This window comes from Rhea pennata, chromosome 5 (assembly GCF_028389875.1).
Source record: "Rhea pennata isolate bPtePen1 chromosome 5, bPtePen1.pri, whole genome shotgun sequence".
In the NCBI taxonomy this organism is placed as follows: domain Eukaryota; kingdom Metazoa; phylum Chordata; class Aves; order Rheiformes; family Rheidae; genus Rhea; species Rhea pennata.
In genome coordinates, this window is record NC_084667.1 from 16,563,034 (window position 1) to 16,578,857 (window position 15,824).

General features: G+C 41.9%; 1 protein-coding gene across 4 annotated transcripts in view; it reads left to right on the plus strand.

The window, feature by feature from the left end:
• Positions 1 to 15,824, plus strand: part of RPAP1 (RNA polymerase II associated protein 1) — a 43,914-nt gene that overhangs the window by 4,345 nt on the left and 23,745 nt on the right. For all 4 annotated transcript variants that reach the window (XR_009958614.1, XM_062577613.1, XM_062577615.1 and 1 more), the window contains exons 3-11: positions 350 to 498; positions 1,052 to 1,144; positions 2,469 to 2,649; positions 4,771 to 4,947; positions 7,033 to 7,239; positions 11,775 to 11,887; positions 12,300 to 12,398; positions 12,866 to 12,967; positions 14,569 to 14,736. Coding sequence is in view for 3 of the 4 variants with exons in the window: in XM_062577613.1 (XP_062433597.1) it covers positions 350 to 498; positions 1,052 to 1,144; positions 2,469 to 2,649; positions 4,771 to 4,947; positions 7,033 to 7,239; positions 11,775 to 11,887; positions 12,300 to 12,398; positions 12,866 to 12,967; positions 14,569 to 14,736 (1,289 nt within the window). In the remaining variant the exon portion in view is untranslated. The remainder of the gene's footprint in view (positions 1 to 349; positions 499 to 1,051; positions 1,145 to 2,468; positions 2,650 to 4,770; positions 4,948 to 7,032; positions 7,240 to 11,774; positions 11,888 to 12,299; positions 12,399 to 12,865; positions 12,968 to 14,568; positions 14,737 to 15,824) is intronic.

Below are 15,824 nucleotides of genomic sequence, written 5' to 3' on the forward strand. Positions count from 1 at the left end.
GTAGAAACGTGCTTTTCTGTGCCTGAGCACAATCTACAAGGACGCTATCTAGTTTCTGTATAGCCTTGTTTCTTCCCTTCATGCTTGCAGTCAGGCCAAAGTTCCCTTTGGTACTCTTTGAAAAGACCTTGATGCTAATGCATAGATAATAAAATTCTTGAACATGTTGCTCTCCATTATCCAATGCAAGTCAGATACAGAGGACTGTCATTGTCTTATTGCTTCCTTATCTTGTTTGCTGCTCATCGGAGAAATAATAGGTGCCATTATGAGGCCCTTGGTTTGATACTTATTGCATAGTAGTTACACATGAACAGCTTGACTGCTTCTTTTTACTTCCCCTCCCTAGATTTTCCTGACGTTCCCCCGACTCTAACTCCGGCTCCTCCAAAAAAGTCCAAGACCAAAAGTGCCTGTGTCCACTTTGAGGATGAAGATCCAGAGGAAAGACTGGAGAGTCACGATCAGCACATCACAGCAGTCTTCAGCAAAATTATAGTATGTCTGTTTTTTATGTGATTGTCTGGTGTTTTGGAATGCTATGAACTGAGCAAGGGATAAGGATGAAGGATTTTGTTGCTGCTATTTCTTTTTACAATGTGTTGAAGCAGTTGCAGCACTGTAAACCAGTGTCCTGGAGCACCATGAAAGAAAGAGCTTTCAGGGAATATTTTTACTGTCAGTTAAACATGGGCCTGAATCTCTTTTCCAGACTAGGCTGCCTACTGGTTACCCTGTTTGCATGCAGGCATGTGCTCTAGTGTGGATTTGGGTGAAATTCTGGACTTTGAAGGGGATGTTTTCACTGCTCTGCCCTGGCCCAGGTTTTCCTTTATCTGATTCATTAAGTACTCTGTGGAGCTTGACAGCCCAGCCTTTTGGAAAATATCCTTACTTTGGCTCTAAGTAAGCAGAAGGTAAGCCTGACAGCCAAGTAGACAGAAAGCCTGTGGCTTGCAGAGCTGGGAGTTTTTCAGTCCCCTCTTAGGTAGGTGATATTAAACTTGTTTGGCTATAGTGATGTCTATGGGGTTTGGGCTTTCATCTGCAGGAACGAGACACAAGTGCGGTAGCAGTGACCATTCCAGTGCCAACTGGAGATCCGTTTCCCAGAACATTTCATCGCTCTGAGATAAAAAGTGAGGTAAGAGTGTGGGTGGCTCTTTTACACTACTTCCATTAGCTATTAAAACTTCTCCACAACAAAGCCTAATGCATAGTGAGTGGTGGGGCTCTAAATAAGTAGCTGGCATGCTGGAAATTAGGAGCTGGCTCGACCCATCTCTGGCATTGCCTTCTCATTGCAGGAGAAAGTTTTTCTACCAAACTGCCATCAAGTAAGCAAGTCCCTATCCTGCAGTTAAATAATGTTGGAATCCTCTCAGCCTAGGAAGAAAAGCAATGCCTTCAGCTAACTTTGGTGAGGGAGATCAAATCTGCCATCTTGTAATAGAACTGATTCTGTTCTGTCTTGTTTTTTTACTGAGGAGCAGTCTGTACTAATTAGCCCATGAGGCTTGAGTAAGCTTACGCTTACTCAGGTTGTACCTGATTCCTACTGGAAGGATATTTGAGTGCAGTTGCACCAATATCTCTTACTTCCTGGGTTTTGAAACGTTGATCATGGCTGCTCTCATCAGTCTAGTTCCCGGAGTAGCACGAGCTACTAGCTGAGTGGGAGTCAGGTGCTGGGAAATGGTATGTGATTGATAGTGTGGTTGCTGTGAAGTGGTAGCTTATTCTGAAGGACAGCTTTTTTTTAAAGAAGGAGTAATACTTTTTTAAACCACTAGTTCTATTTATGTGACGCAGGAGTGCACAAAGCAGCTAGTAAATGTTCAGGTTGCCTTTCAGGCTTCTTCTCTGGACTGGGGACATGCAGGAGTCTTTTTGCTTAGTTTGCTTTGGATTCCCTGTGCATCAAGAGCTGTTCACAGCTTTGTCCTTTCATACTTAGGCAAGCAGCAGAATAATTTAGTCAGGATTATTTTAGCATCACTTGCCCATTTCTTACTGTGTAAATCTCTTCACCCTGCTGCAGTCTAATCACCTTATAAGAAGCCTGTTCCAAGCATGTGGTGAGTATAGTACAGCCCCATTTATCCTCAGAAATGCAAAGTATTCAGCTGTGCAGGGTTTCCAACCTGCATGAAAGCCAGAATTTTTGTATTTGATGATACTTCAGGTGTATTTGCCGAGCCTGAGTTCACTTGTAATTAACCATCTTTCTTTAGGCACCAAAAAATTTATTTTTCTTTTTGTCTTGCTATCCTAGCATTAAACCGTACGCTAAAGGGGAATAGCACATGCACAGAGAAGGGCAGTTGGCTGCCAGCAATTTCTCTTTTGTCATGTCTGAAAGTCTGACTTGAGAATGTCTTTTGGATCAGATTTATACAATTGTTAGTGACATATTTCCAAGGGAGTCTGGAGAGGAGAGTGGTGACATGCATTTTCCCTGTTTGCAGGTGAAGGTGGGATCTGGAAGAAAAAGCATCTTTGCACAAAAGATTGCAGCAAGAAGAGCTGCTGAAAAGGCAGCGACAGCTCCCTCTGCTGCTGAGCATGTGCAAATAGGATCAGCTACTGTGGGTGCCCTGGGTCCTGAGGGATCAATAGGAGAGGCACCCCTCCCCAGCCTCCAGGATGGTAAGTGGAGGAGGTTCTACTTATCCAGCCTACCATATTTGCATATCCTTAGTCACCACAAGTTTTATGTGTCTTTTCTTTAAATTAGGGAAGCATTATTGTCCTCAGTTTAGAGATCACAAGATCATTTGGAATGTCTATGGTGTGACAGGGATTTGAAACTGAAACCCAAATCAGTGTTCTGAAAACTGGGTGAAACAGAAGTATAAACTAGCGGAAAAAATGTTTTTTTCCTTCAACTTCTTGTCTTCCTTGTCCCATTTGATTGCCACACGCAAAGCTTTTCTTGTTTCCTCAGTGATTTCCCCGGTTCTAGGAGAGGGATTTTTTTCCCTTGTGCCTGATGAAGAAGGCACAGGATATGGGATATAGGTTCTTATTTCTACCTAGAAGCTGAAAACTGAATCTTCCATCACTGCATCCTCTGCAATGAGCCCGTGTCTTTGCTCTGTAAGGAATGCTGTGAGGCAGTACTGATGAGTCAGTGCCGCCTCCAGCAGTTATTGTCTGACAGCGACGTGACAAGGAAAGATGAAACCAATTCAGCTGGTACCACCATCTCCACTATCTCTGTCCTGGGCAGTCTTATCTGCTTAGGATCACTATGTGTCTGGGTTTTTCCCCAACATCATCTTTTACACATTGAAATGGAAGCCAGGTAGCATTTGAGAATTTTTGCCATTTGTCTAAGGTTTCTGTGAGCCCTGATCCCTGTCAGAGCATCAGTAAGAAAACCCCCAGCAGACCATGCTATGCCTACACAAATTCACTGTCCAGATCAATTACTGCCTGTCTGACATTACTTACTGTGTATCCTGGCACAATAGTGCCTGTATACCTCTGTATGAGATATCCCAAAGGGAAACACTGCAACTCTGTAGCTGTGATCCTCTTGAAGAAGGAGGAGAACACTTTTAAAACCCAGAGGGATCAGAAAATGGCTTGGCCTCCTCTGCCAAATTTATGGGGCAGAGAATTTTCAGAGGGATTGCCAGAAGCAAGGGAAGTAGTTCCATCTCTTGTAGTAACAAAGTATTTGTCTGGTAACTCCCATCTCGGTTGTTGGCAGTGGGAAGCATGGTGAATCCAGGCCACTGTGTCCCCTTACCTCTTTCTGCTCAATACACAAGACTTGTCTGATGCTGTTTTCACAGCAGTTACTATTGATGTTGCCATGAGTGTGGTCACTGCTGTTTGAACAGAGGTTTGGTATTTTCAGGACTGACTGGTCTGTGGTCCTTGGGATTCTCCATATCACTGTATGGAACTATGTGGGGGGTAGAAATGATAATAAAAATGTGAAATCAGGTCCTTTTATAGTGAGCTACAGGCCAGCTGGAAGGTCTCACTCTGATAAAAGCAGCGCCTTGTCCTGCTGCTGGAGTTAAATGGAATGAGCCCTTAAGAAAGGATTTAGATCAGATGATAAAGGAGATTTGTTTTTGCTCAGGGTAGTAAAAATGGCCCCTGCTGGAACCTGAACCTGTAATGTGTTCAGCTCTTAAAGGTGAATGCAGGACATTTAGAGGCAAACATGCCTGAGTAGCAGAATTTATCTCTTAGCTCCTGATGCTTTCTGTTCATTGGTGTGCATTTTAAGCTGTGGCTTCTGGAATATCTGAATGTTTTATAGAGTAGAGAGAATGAATCCAGTATCACAACAGAAATGAGATTACAGAATAATTTTCCTTCTCTGGCTCAGCAAATATTTACTAGGTCATGGTTCAGCTGATGTTAAAGATGTGGTCAGGTTTCCATGGCAGAGAGAGAATCTATAGATTCTCTATCAGAAGAATGCCCTGACCCACCTGCTATGAATTATGCTTAAGCTTACCCTTTTTTTCTATTGCTTTGCTTTAAAGAAACAAAATACTTTTCCCCCACCCCACCTATACCTACAGAAATAATAGCATTCTGGAAATGGTGTTTTGTTGTGGCATGGGATGAAAGCCCAAATATTTTAATTTTCAAGTTCTAGCTAAACTAAGCTGCTTTACCTCTATTTTAACTAATAAGATGAGAAAATGAAGTTGCTTGGACCTGATGATGACAAAATCCAGAAGAGTTGGTAAGGCTGTAGACACTTAAATCACTAACCACTTTAATTGCTGGATCTTCTAGATAAAACTGTTGACTTCTTGACCTCTCGGCGGCCTTGTATTATAACGGGAGAGGGTCTTGGAAGCAAAAAGAGTGAGCAGGAAGTTCAGGCTATTCACAAGGAGAACTTGGAGAAGCTGCAGTCCATGTCGCAGGAAGAGATCCTACAGGAGCAGGAGAGGCTTCTGGTTCAGTTGGGTATGTTTCTTGGGGTGAATCCTCCTAGAGGCATGGAAGTTTAAAACTGAACATGTAGATGCTCTGAAATCTCACCAAATTCTTAGGTCAAAGATGAGAGCTTAGGATCCCCACACATTGCACATCGAGCTCTTCTAGTTTCTTTATCGTGTCAGTAGCTTGAGCTATGAATTAAGTGTGAACAAATTTAATAAAGCTTAAGCCCCAAAGAGAGACGGCTTAGTCTAAGGCCATGCCTCGTCTCCCCTTCACTGCAGGATAAGATTGTCCATCCATTCCCTTACTTCACACACCTGATACCTGGTTACATGCACATATATTGTCATCCTAATATAATGACATGTATTTCATTGGATCAGATAAAAAAGCAAAGCTGTCCTTAAGATGGCTACAGCAATGCTGAAGTGTGAAAGAGTCTTCACATCTTTCCTTACAAAGTACTTAAAACTTGGGCCAGAACTGTCAGTACTGCCAGTAGTTGGGCCAGACTGCCAGAAAACTGTCAGTTTTAAAGGGAAATGTGGCTTACTGGAGATTTCTGTTCAAATCTGTATTGGACAGGATGAAAATCTTAAAACTAGCCTTGTGCTGCTTCAGTAAGTGTCCTAATCCTTTGCCTGTTGGGTGCAGGTATTCTAGCTAGGGTCTAGTCTCTAGTTTGGAGTCCTGTCTGCATAGCGCTTTGGCAATGCCTGTCAGTGAGGGATGAAGAAAGGATGGAGGAGAACATTGGGTATAGCATGTTTGATAGGATTCTGCCTGTTCTAGGAACTTGTAAAGCTTCCTGGCGTTGGTTTCAGTGATCTTTGCATACTCAAGAAAAGCAGGCACTTACAGATTTAGGTGACAGACAAATGATTTTGAAATTCTTATCCTTTCAGGTACTCTAGCATCAAATTCAGGCATGAATGGCATTTCAGAGGCATAAGTCCCTTGTGGATTTAGCTTACAGATGATACTAATTATCTTGACCTCATTGTTGGTTCTTCTGTTTGCCTGTGAGGAGAGTGTGCAGCAATTACTAGTGTGGGATAGATCCATGCATCCTCTTTAAACTGTTTCAGACATGCATGTCATTTCCTCTTGGAGTGAATTCTCTCAGGTACTCAGATTCTTTGTCCTCTGAAGAATAAATAACCAATATAGTTATTATATTCTAATTGTTATTTTTCACATCTCTGACATAGTTTGTCAGGGAATCTCTGTACACTTTAGACACAATGCACAGGCTCTTCCTGTTCATCTCTGGCATAAACATCCCAACACTGTCTTCTAGATGGAGACTGCAAAGAGAAAATATGCTTTGCCAGAAAAAACATGAGATATCTTTGGTAGATCTGAAAGTAAGATTATAATGTTCTGACACTGTTCTGTTTTAAAGTCACAGGAATATTATCTGTCCTCCAAATACCTTCACCTTCCAAACATTCCCCTTATCCTCCAAAATGAACAGTCACTTATGTTTTCTGGATGTTGTCAGTCCATAATTAACTGTCAGAATGGGGAGTTAGTTCAGAAGGGACAAGAAATTTCCCCCTCCGAAGCTAATATCTAGACCATAGACTGCAGCTGTGGTGCAGTATACCAGAGTAGGTAATTCTTTTTGTGGTGCCTTTCTGTGTATTCTTGTGGCCTTCACATTGATGTCTCTGAGCGATTAGCAGGCAGGGTAGGCAGACTGTCAGACCTGGGTTTGGCCTATAAATCACAGACCAGAATTCTCACTACGATGAATAGTGTGGTATGGGTGTACCTTTTCAGTAGCAGTGAGGAGAATGAAACAATTTTGTTTCCATTTGTAAGTCAGGAGAATAAATAGAACTTTTGTCATTGCTTTACCTTGAAAGACTTTATAAGCTCTTTTTGTGGTGTCATTTTACCGGTCAATTGTCCCCAGCTTATGTGATCAAGAGGTCAGAAAGAATTTAAGTGCCTCAGTTTGAAAAGAAGTGACAGTTAGCACAGAAGAGAGGGTATGTGGAATGGGAGTGAAAAGGCTAAGACATAAATAGCAGGAGCTGGGTGCATGAAGTATTTTGAGATTTCCTGTCACTTACTTGTCTGTATTTTTGTCAATGCTTGCAGATTCCAGTTTAATTGCTTTCTTAAAGTCACGACGTGATGCTAATGAAGGCCAGAAAAAGGAATTGAAAAAGGAACAGGAGAGACCAGAGGAGTCTTTGGAAACTGCACCCATGCCTCAACACAGTGTAGGAGCATCTCCTTATATACAGGGATCAGACACAGAGGAATCCCTAATGAAGGAAGAAAATACGAAAGTAGAAATCGCAGGTAAAAAGACAAAGTGCATATTGTTAATGCTTTGAATATAAATAAGGTTTGTGTGGTGCTTGAATCATTCCAGAGTGGAGTTCTGTGGCCCTTCATTAATTATCTAAATCAGTTTTGTCACAATATCAAAAAAAAAAAAAAAAAAAAAGATATTTTGGGTCCAAGTGAGAACATCCATGTTATTTTTAGTTGAGCTCCGTGGATAAGAAGAGTGATACTCTATGTAACAGGTGATCTATGCGGTGGGAGATCTCACTTTACTTCTAAGATTCATTCTGAGATCCCTGGAGGGAAAATGTTTTACATGATAAGCACTGTTGCATTTCCATTCTGTCATGTAAGCAGGGAAGCAGAAGAGTGTGATGGTGAGATGGAACTGCTGCTTGAATAGTTCCTTTTAACTGGGGACTTCTTGGAGACAAGAGGGTGTTGAATAGCTCCCCCTAAAAAAGTTGCTGGTTTGTTCACAGGATAGCATGGAGATGCCAGTCAATCTTGTTTCAGTGAATTCACTCATACAACGCATGTATGTCCTGTTGCGAGTTTGTTCTTGATGACCCCACTGTATGGCTTGTATCTCAGCCTATGCAGTGATTTCCAAAGGATACAGTTCTTGTCCTTGTATGCTATGGGAGAAGAGAATTATAGAGGCGCAGGATGTTTTTCTCCTTTGAAAGAGTTGTGCAGAGAAGTTGCCTTTTACAACAGAACACTGTATTATGCAATTCTGCTGTTTATTCCTACAGCTTGCATCTTCTGATGCTTCAAGGGAGTGACTGAGTGCATAAAAGAATAGAGATGTGGAAGCTTGGTGGTAGAAGTCTTTATCTTAGCCTTCCAGCTGGCTACTGTGTCTATGCTCTGTGGCTACTGTGTGCCCATTCGCTCTGGACATTTTCTGTCTTTCTGTCTGAAAGCTATGTTCAAGCTGACTCTGATTTCTTATATTTGCTTGCAGTCTCCAGACGTAGATCCCAAGCCGGTCGGCTTTGTGAGCAAAGTTGCATTCTGTAGCACGATTGCAGTGAATTGACTGCCCCTGTAGTGAGTACCTGCTTAGGAAACCTAGCGTGCCCTGAAACTGCTGTCCTTGCCATGTGTGTGCTGGGCAGCTTCCTGAAAGTTCTGGACTCAACGTGCTTGAGCTACAAAGCACATGAAAAGTCAGGACATGCACACAGCAATCCTAAATGCTCTGAAAGTGCATGACAGATGTCCTATGTCGTTTCAGTATTGTATCATTTTTCAGCCCTTCACAAATACTCCACGTCTTCCTTTCTTCTGTCTTCTCCTTCTAAAAAGCCTTTAACCTGCAGCTTATGAGCTCCCTCTGTCAAAACTTGTTTTCCTTTGTCTTTCTGAAGGCAGGGCAAAAAGTATCCTTTTGCTGCCGTTCCTTGGGGAATTGAGATAGGAAAGCCAAGAGCAGGAGTAATTCCCTACTCCTTTAGGAGGAGCTGTGAAGAATTGGTCTTCAGAGCTCATAAAATTTGATTTTGCCTCTTTCTGGGTAGAAGGCAAGGTTAGCAGTATCACCAGTACAAAAGAGGGATGTTGGTCTCCTCCTTAAAAAAAGGAAAAAGGAAATAGGTAGAGGGCTGAACTGTCATGTGGTTACTGGATCCACTGAGATTGCCTGCCTGGATATCTCTGCATATTATTCTCATCTCTCATTTCCCCTTTTAAGTGACTTGAGGGGTGTTTGCTTGGTTATTCTTTGGGAAGGCTTCCCTCTCTCTTAATTACCAACATGTAAGTGCCAGTCATGCTAAGGAAGTAGCCACTGAAACTGCCTGCGCTGATCCTGCTGTTCTTATACTCACAGGAGAAAGCTGCTTTATCCCAGGCAGTTAGCACAACTCTTTCCTTCTCATGGTAGTTTCTTAGAGAACAGAATTTTATTTCCAATAAGCTTCTGCTCTCATTGTTGCTTCCCCTCCTGCAGTTTTCTTTTAAGCCATTTTTTTTCTCTGTCATGATGGTAAGCTCCCGTTCTCATCTTTCCCCATCCTTTCTTCCTTTTCTGTAATATGTGTCTGTCTCTCTCAATAGACTGCTTCTCCCACATTTTCCTGTTGATCTCTGGCTGTCTTTGTCTCTCGATCCTCACTTCTGATGCAGTCTTTGTGTCCCAGTGCACCATGCAGGCTGACTAGAGAGGCCTCTGAATCTTTCAGCTTGGTATTTGTGAGAGATAACAACCGTTTACCACTTCCTTGATGAGGAGTGTGTGTGTGTGTGTGTGTGTGTGTACACAGGCAGGGGAAGGAAAGCTGATTAGCCTCTTTCTGAAGAAAACACCTCACTTAACAGTTGTTTTACTGTTTCTTCAAAAGTTTTACTTTTCCCAGAATCTATCCTAATCAAAAGGACAGAACAATTGAGTGCAGAAGTAACACCAGATTAAGTGACGCTCTTTTACTTACATGGGAGCAGTAGAAGTGGGTTGTTCAGCCTGTAAAGACTGAACGAGATTGTAGTGATGCCCTTGGAAATAGCTCAGTGTTCAGAATGCTGTGTGCTGACAGCATCTTTTACTTCCCGTGGAAGACTGCACAGGAAAAGAAAAGGGGAATTTTCCCAGGAGATTTCAGATAGCAAAGAAAGGATGAGGTAAAACAGTTACAAAACCAACAGAAGCCTTCCTAGCACCTGAGTTTGTGCCTGTAGCCCATCTTGGGCAGCAGGAGATGTAAAATATTAATTTTACATTAGCACTTAGTGTTGGGATTTTGCATCTGTTAGTGCTCAGGAGTAAACTCATCATGAATAACTCAGCAGAAATGGTCGTTCTGAATTTCCCCAGGGAGAGATGATGACATGAAGTAACAGGACTGCTCAAAAGTCAAACCTGCCTCTCTAATGAGATAAGACTGCTGTTTCTAATAAACAAGATACTGAAGCCTTTGTCCAGGAACTGTAATCTTACAAATGGAAAAGTAAATCTTGGTACTGGGCCAAAAAGGAAAGCAGAACAGAGAGGAAAGAGGTTAGTTAGTAGCCTTTAATATGATGCAAGTCTGGAAAAGTTGAGTACAAATGTTACTGACTACCAGGTTGCCTTTCTGTAACGGGATTTCTCAGTAACTGAACAATCTGCTACTGCCTTGGAACGTGTGTCTGTCTCTTCTTGTTGACTATATCGTAATGCTAGAGTCTGATGGTAATATGTGTAATCCTATTCATAGAATGATTAACTCAACCCTGTCAATTTAGTGATTAATGGAGAAGGAGCAAACAATCTGTTGAATTACAAATGTCAATAGATTTCATTTTTCTGCTGATCTTATTTCCTGCGGTTTTGTACCAACTGCCCACAAACATTCCAGTTTCTTACATTTCAGATGCTTTTTGTCCTCTCTTCAATTAAAATGTGTGCCGAGCCTTTGGCTGAAATTCTGTGGAACAGCTTTCTGGCTGGGGAAGATAACTCTGTGCTTGGTTTCTCGCCTGACTGAATGCCACATTGATTGTAAGGGTGAAGTAGGCCTTCCTGAAAGTTTATCTGCTAATTGGAGGAAAGTAAAAGGCTGGGTTACAGGCCAGTTGTCCACAGGAAAAGATATGATGAATGAAGAACATCTCCATGGGACACTCCTTGCTCCTTGCAAGAGAAGACTAGAGCACTAGAATTAAGAGCTGCAATGCAAATGAATTCTGTGCTTGTTTTACTCGGTAGAGCCTTTGCTATTGTTTAGATAGTTTCCAGTTAAATCTCAATTTACCCTTCTCTTGTGAGATTCTTCCACAAGCTGATCTTTCTCTTTCCTAGGGCATTTCTCACAATGTCAGTCATAAATGTCTCGCTTCTCAAATTCTTCTAGTCAGAGCTCTATTATGCTCAATCAGTAATCTTTTCCCTTAGTGCTCACACCTTTCAAATTCTTGTTCAACTGTCGAGCTTCCCCACTGAGCTTTTTCTCAGGCAAGCTGCATGTATTTTTAGCTGCTTTGATCCTTTCCTCATAAGCTGGTCTCCTCAAGCCTTTAGAGAGACCCGTAATGAAGAGCAATCTTGCAAGTGCCGTGGAAGTCCACTCTCTCCAATATATCTAGATTGAAATTGTATTGGCTTGTTTAAATTTGTACTTCATTGTAGGCTAATAATTTACTCTAATCTCTCTGCATTGCTGCTACTTTTGAATTGTTTCTCATTCCCTCAGTCCCTCTTGCTTGGTTGGTATTCATTTGCTTTTCCCAGAAGTAGGGCTCATATTTTCTGCCCAGGTTCTGATCTCTTTGCTTTATTTGTCTCCTGACTTCTGTTCAACTTCTCCCAAATTAGACCTGTGTGAATTTCATTACAGTACTGTTTACTTCCTCTTTCAGCTCTTTTGAAAAATTAAAATGGCTTTAAATCTTTGATGTTTATGCATCAGCTAACAGTCAATTTGAAAGTTGTTTTCTTCTTACTTTACGTGAATCCTATATTTATGCAGTCTTGAAGCGAAGTAGATTGGCAAAGGGGGAACAGTATTTTCTTAATTTCTGCCTTGGAAGGTAAGGCCACATTTTTTTTTTCTTCCCCAAATAAGACAATCTGCCTGTGAAGCCCAAGAAGGAATGGATCCACATGGACAATGTGGAGTTTGAGAAGTTGGAATGGATGAAAGATTTGCCTCCACCCCGTCAGAAGAAAACCAGAAAGGTTTGAAAGTAGAAATTGATTTTTCAGGTTGTTCATGGGATGTGTGGTTCATGTTTCCCAGCAGTAAGTTTTTAAGGCTTCTTAAACAAGTCTTCTGATTCCTCAGCCTGTGAATTTTATCAGATTGAGAGATTCCATAGTTTTTTCCACATGGTGGGACATAGTCAGTCTTGTCTCTAGTTCCTAAGAGCTCTAGGAAGGAGGAGTCTGGCAAGTGTAATCTGTGAGGAACAGGTCTGAAAGCTAAGGGGAAAAAAATTGAAACCATATTTCAAAGATTTTGAGGCCTGATCAGGGGAGATTTTGAGCTGCCAGCTTCCAGCAGTTGATTTAAGCAGTGTTGTTTTAAGTGCTGGATGGAGCAGAAGGCGAAAGAAGTAACCTTTTTCTCCTTCCACCCTTTTTATTGTAGGGAATGCAAGCTCGATTCAGTTTGAAAGGAGAACTCATTCCTGCAAATGCTGATTTACCTACTCATCTAGGCTTGCATCACCATGGAGAGGAGGCAGAGGTAGGTGTAAAAGAAGAAGGGAAAGAGTACTCCTCTTTCTGTTTTCTGTGTTTAATTAAACAGGCCCTTTTGTGTCAAGGCTTTTTAGTGATAGAAACCTTAGGATAGTGTGGGCAGATTATTTCCTTTTGAAACAGGCTCTTGAAGAGAAGTGGGTCTGCATGCATTAACTGCTTTGTCTGCTCCAGAAAACTCCATTAATGCTGTCTCTTTAGCCATTTAGGCTCTGTGGTGTTGGAAGAAGATGCATGTGCATCCTTTTCTTAAGAAGTTCAGTTTTCGCCTGTCAAATTGCTAATTAGAATCTCTTTGGCATTTGATACAAAGCAGCAAACAACATTGCATTGCAGTTTATCTGCTGTTATGCAGTGTTTTACACCTGGTCTTATTTTAAGGGGCCTGGTTTTATCTATAGCTCTTTTTAGTTGGTCTTTTGGTCTTTTTTTTTTTCTCCCTTCTCCATTTAGAGGGCTGGTTATTCTCTCCAAGAGCTCTTTCATTTGTCTCGCAGCCAAGTTATTCAACAGAGGACCCTGGCTCTACAGGTGTTGGGTCGTATTGTTCAAAAGGTAAATGGCTTTCCATGGAATTCTTTCCCATAATTGAAGCTCCCGGTGGATCAGGGCCCAGATTCTTTGGTACTAGTTGTTTGCTTGTGGCTATTCAGTCAACATGAGCAAAATCACCAACAGGGTATTCTTTTTACAATCTCTGCACTGTTAGAGACAGTGTTGGGACATAAAAAAAAAAAAAAAAAAAAAAAAAAAAAGTCTCAGCTTTTTTTGGAGGGAGGTGCTTCCAAATATTGTTCTGCTACAGTACTGCAGCTTTCATTCCATTATTTCTCTGGGCACAAGTTACTATTTTTTTTTTTTTTGTTACTTTGTGGCAAATGTATCCTTGGCAATGACCCTTCCAGTCCTGTTGCCTGAACCAGCCTCATGATGTGCTTGTTCTGTAGGAGGATGAGACTGAACCAGCCTACTCTTAGAGCAAAGTGCCAACATCATAAGGCAAAATGAATATTTACCTCTAGGTACCTTTACACTTAGCTCTCAGGCAAAGTGCTAACCTTCCCTCGAACAGCAAGGGAAGCAGAGAAGAAGAAACAAAGTGATCTTGAGGAGAAAAATGGGGCAGAACGTAGGGTAAAGTCAGAAGGTGAGTCCCGACTTCAGAGAGAAAAGTCTTTTGCAGTATGGACTGGAGTTGTCTGTCTCTAGAATGAAGAGAAGAGGAAATTATTAATTTTCTTATTCCTTTTATATGGGAAATAGCTAATAGCCCCATATTGCCTCCCCGAATCACTGCAAAAATGATTATGATGATTATTATTATTATAGTGGGATGGTTGTGGATTAGTCAGAGCCTGATTGATCTAAGCAGAAAAGAAGTTCTCATCCCTTAAACCAGGTGTGAAGTATAGCACGAACTTGCTGAAATGTCATTGGAACATGGAAGTTATTTTTAGAACTTTTTTCCTGGGTTGCCCTTGAGTCGCAGAATTTTAAGTGAAGAGAGATGTTTATAGCATGCAGAGCAGGGTGAATGTTCTGGCTGGCTTCCAGACTGTGTGCATTGTAACTGCTCTTGAAGCATGTGCATGACCCTCCCTCTTCCTATATAGAGAGGAAGAGTAAGCACACAATACAGGAACAAGGGCCTTGCATTAGTAGATAACGTTCCTTAGAAAGCCTGTCTCTTCTGGCATACAAATTTATGAGGGCTCAGCAATTTGTGATGCATGCCATGTGGGGCAATCCTGGAATGTGGATGGTCTGGATCAGTCAGTGGTCAGAGATCTAGCACGGAAGACTAACTGCAATGAAAACAGCAAGTGTTCAGAATGTGGCTCAGGTGTTCAGTTTGATGGTAACTAAGTGGATTTTACTACATTGCTTCCAGGGCCTCTGAAATCACAAAGCATTTCTTTTGCCCTTTCATATCCCTGTTTTTGACTGACTGATACAAAAATGTCCTGCACCCATAGATAATGTTGCAGTCTCCTTGGGAAACAGCTTTTACCTAGCAGAGCAACATGTTATGCTGACAGTACACAGTTTAGGTGCTTTACAATTAAAATGGGAAGTGGCCAACACACAGAGTGTTGATACATACATGATTGATATAAGACTGCTTTAACACCGGCTCTGTATGGCATGCGTTTCAGTCCAGGGCTGGGGAGTTCGCTTCCTCCTTGAAGGGCAGTGTTCTGCGTCTGCTCCTTGATGCTGGGTTTCTCTTCTTGCTGCGCTTCTCACTGGACGATGCAGTGGAAAATGTCATGGCAGCATCTGTTGCTGCTCTCCGGGCTCTGCTGGTGTCTCTCGATGATGAGGTGAGAGAATCATTAAGTGCCTAGGTTTGATTTCATACCAAACTGGTTACAGGAACCAGAAGGAAAAGGTGAGGTAAGTAGCTCAAACAAAGACTTGTTGAACAGATTAGCTTAGTGGTCAGTAGAACACTATTGCAGCACCTTGAGGCAGGTGTTACCCAAGTTGGAGAGATTCAGAATTCTGTTCTCCTATTTGAATTGGCTCTGCCCAAGGTTAAATTCAGTGCAGGCTGCTGAGATTCTCTCCCATCGGAGTTTTTTATGATCAATATCATGTCACCACTAATGTAAGTGTAGTACTTAATTCTTTTAATATGACTTTTTATGTTGTTGGCTTCTTGCTTTGCAGTTTTCCTGCTTCTGAACAGATCAGTGACTAAGTAGTCTCCCTGTTTCCCCGTGTGCTTAATGCTGATACTGTTCTCTTCCTCTCACTGTCCATTTCTTATTGCTCTTTAATGCTTTTTCTTATGTTAATAAATACCTTCTTTCCCTTCTCACATGTCTGTTTTCTCCTTGATGATTTTCCCCTGTCAAAAGGCTGAAGCTCTTTTGGATGTTCAGAGGTACCGAATAACTTTGACTGGCAAGATCCATGCATCTTTCTGGTTGGGCAGAAGCAGACCGTTATGGGCAAAGCAAGCTGTAGCCTGTTTCCCCTTCCTTCCATGAGAGCTCCTCGTGTGTCAGGCTGCAAAGGGGCTGCTAGCAAGGGAGAGCGTGGGCAGATTTCAAGAAGTTTCATGCAGCTTCTCTGAGGCTACCAGTACTATCCCTAGTGGAAAGACAAGGGAAATGAAGGACTGGGAAGCTTCCCCTACATCTTACTCCTTTTCTAAGCAACATGTCTAATAGTGTACTCCGAGATGAGTCTTGCCCTCAACGTGCGTTTTTTCCCTTCTGATATTACTTTAATTTGCATCTGTCTGCCCTGCTCTATTCACAGCCAAAAACTTGTGGTGCAGTGTCGTATATAAGAAGAGATTGCTGACTTTCTATATGCCAAAAGCGGCACTGAGTACCGTGTCAGTGTATTTTATCATTTTGGATTGTCCTTCCTATAGTCTCCTGCTGTTGAGTTTCAGAAG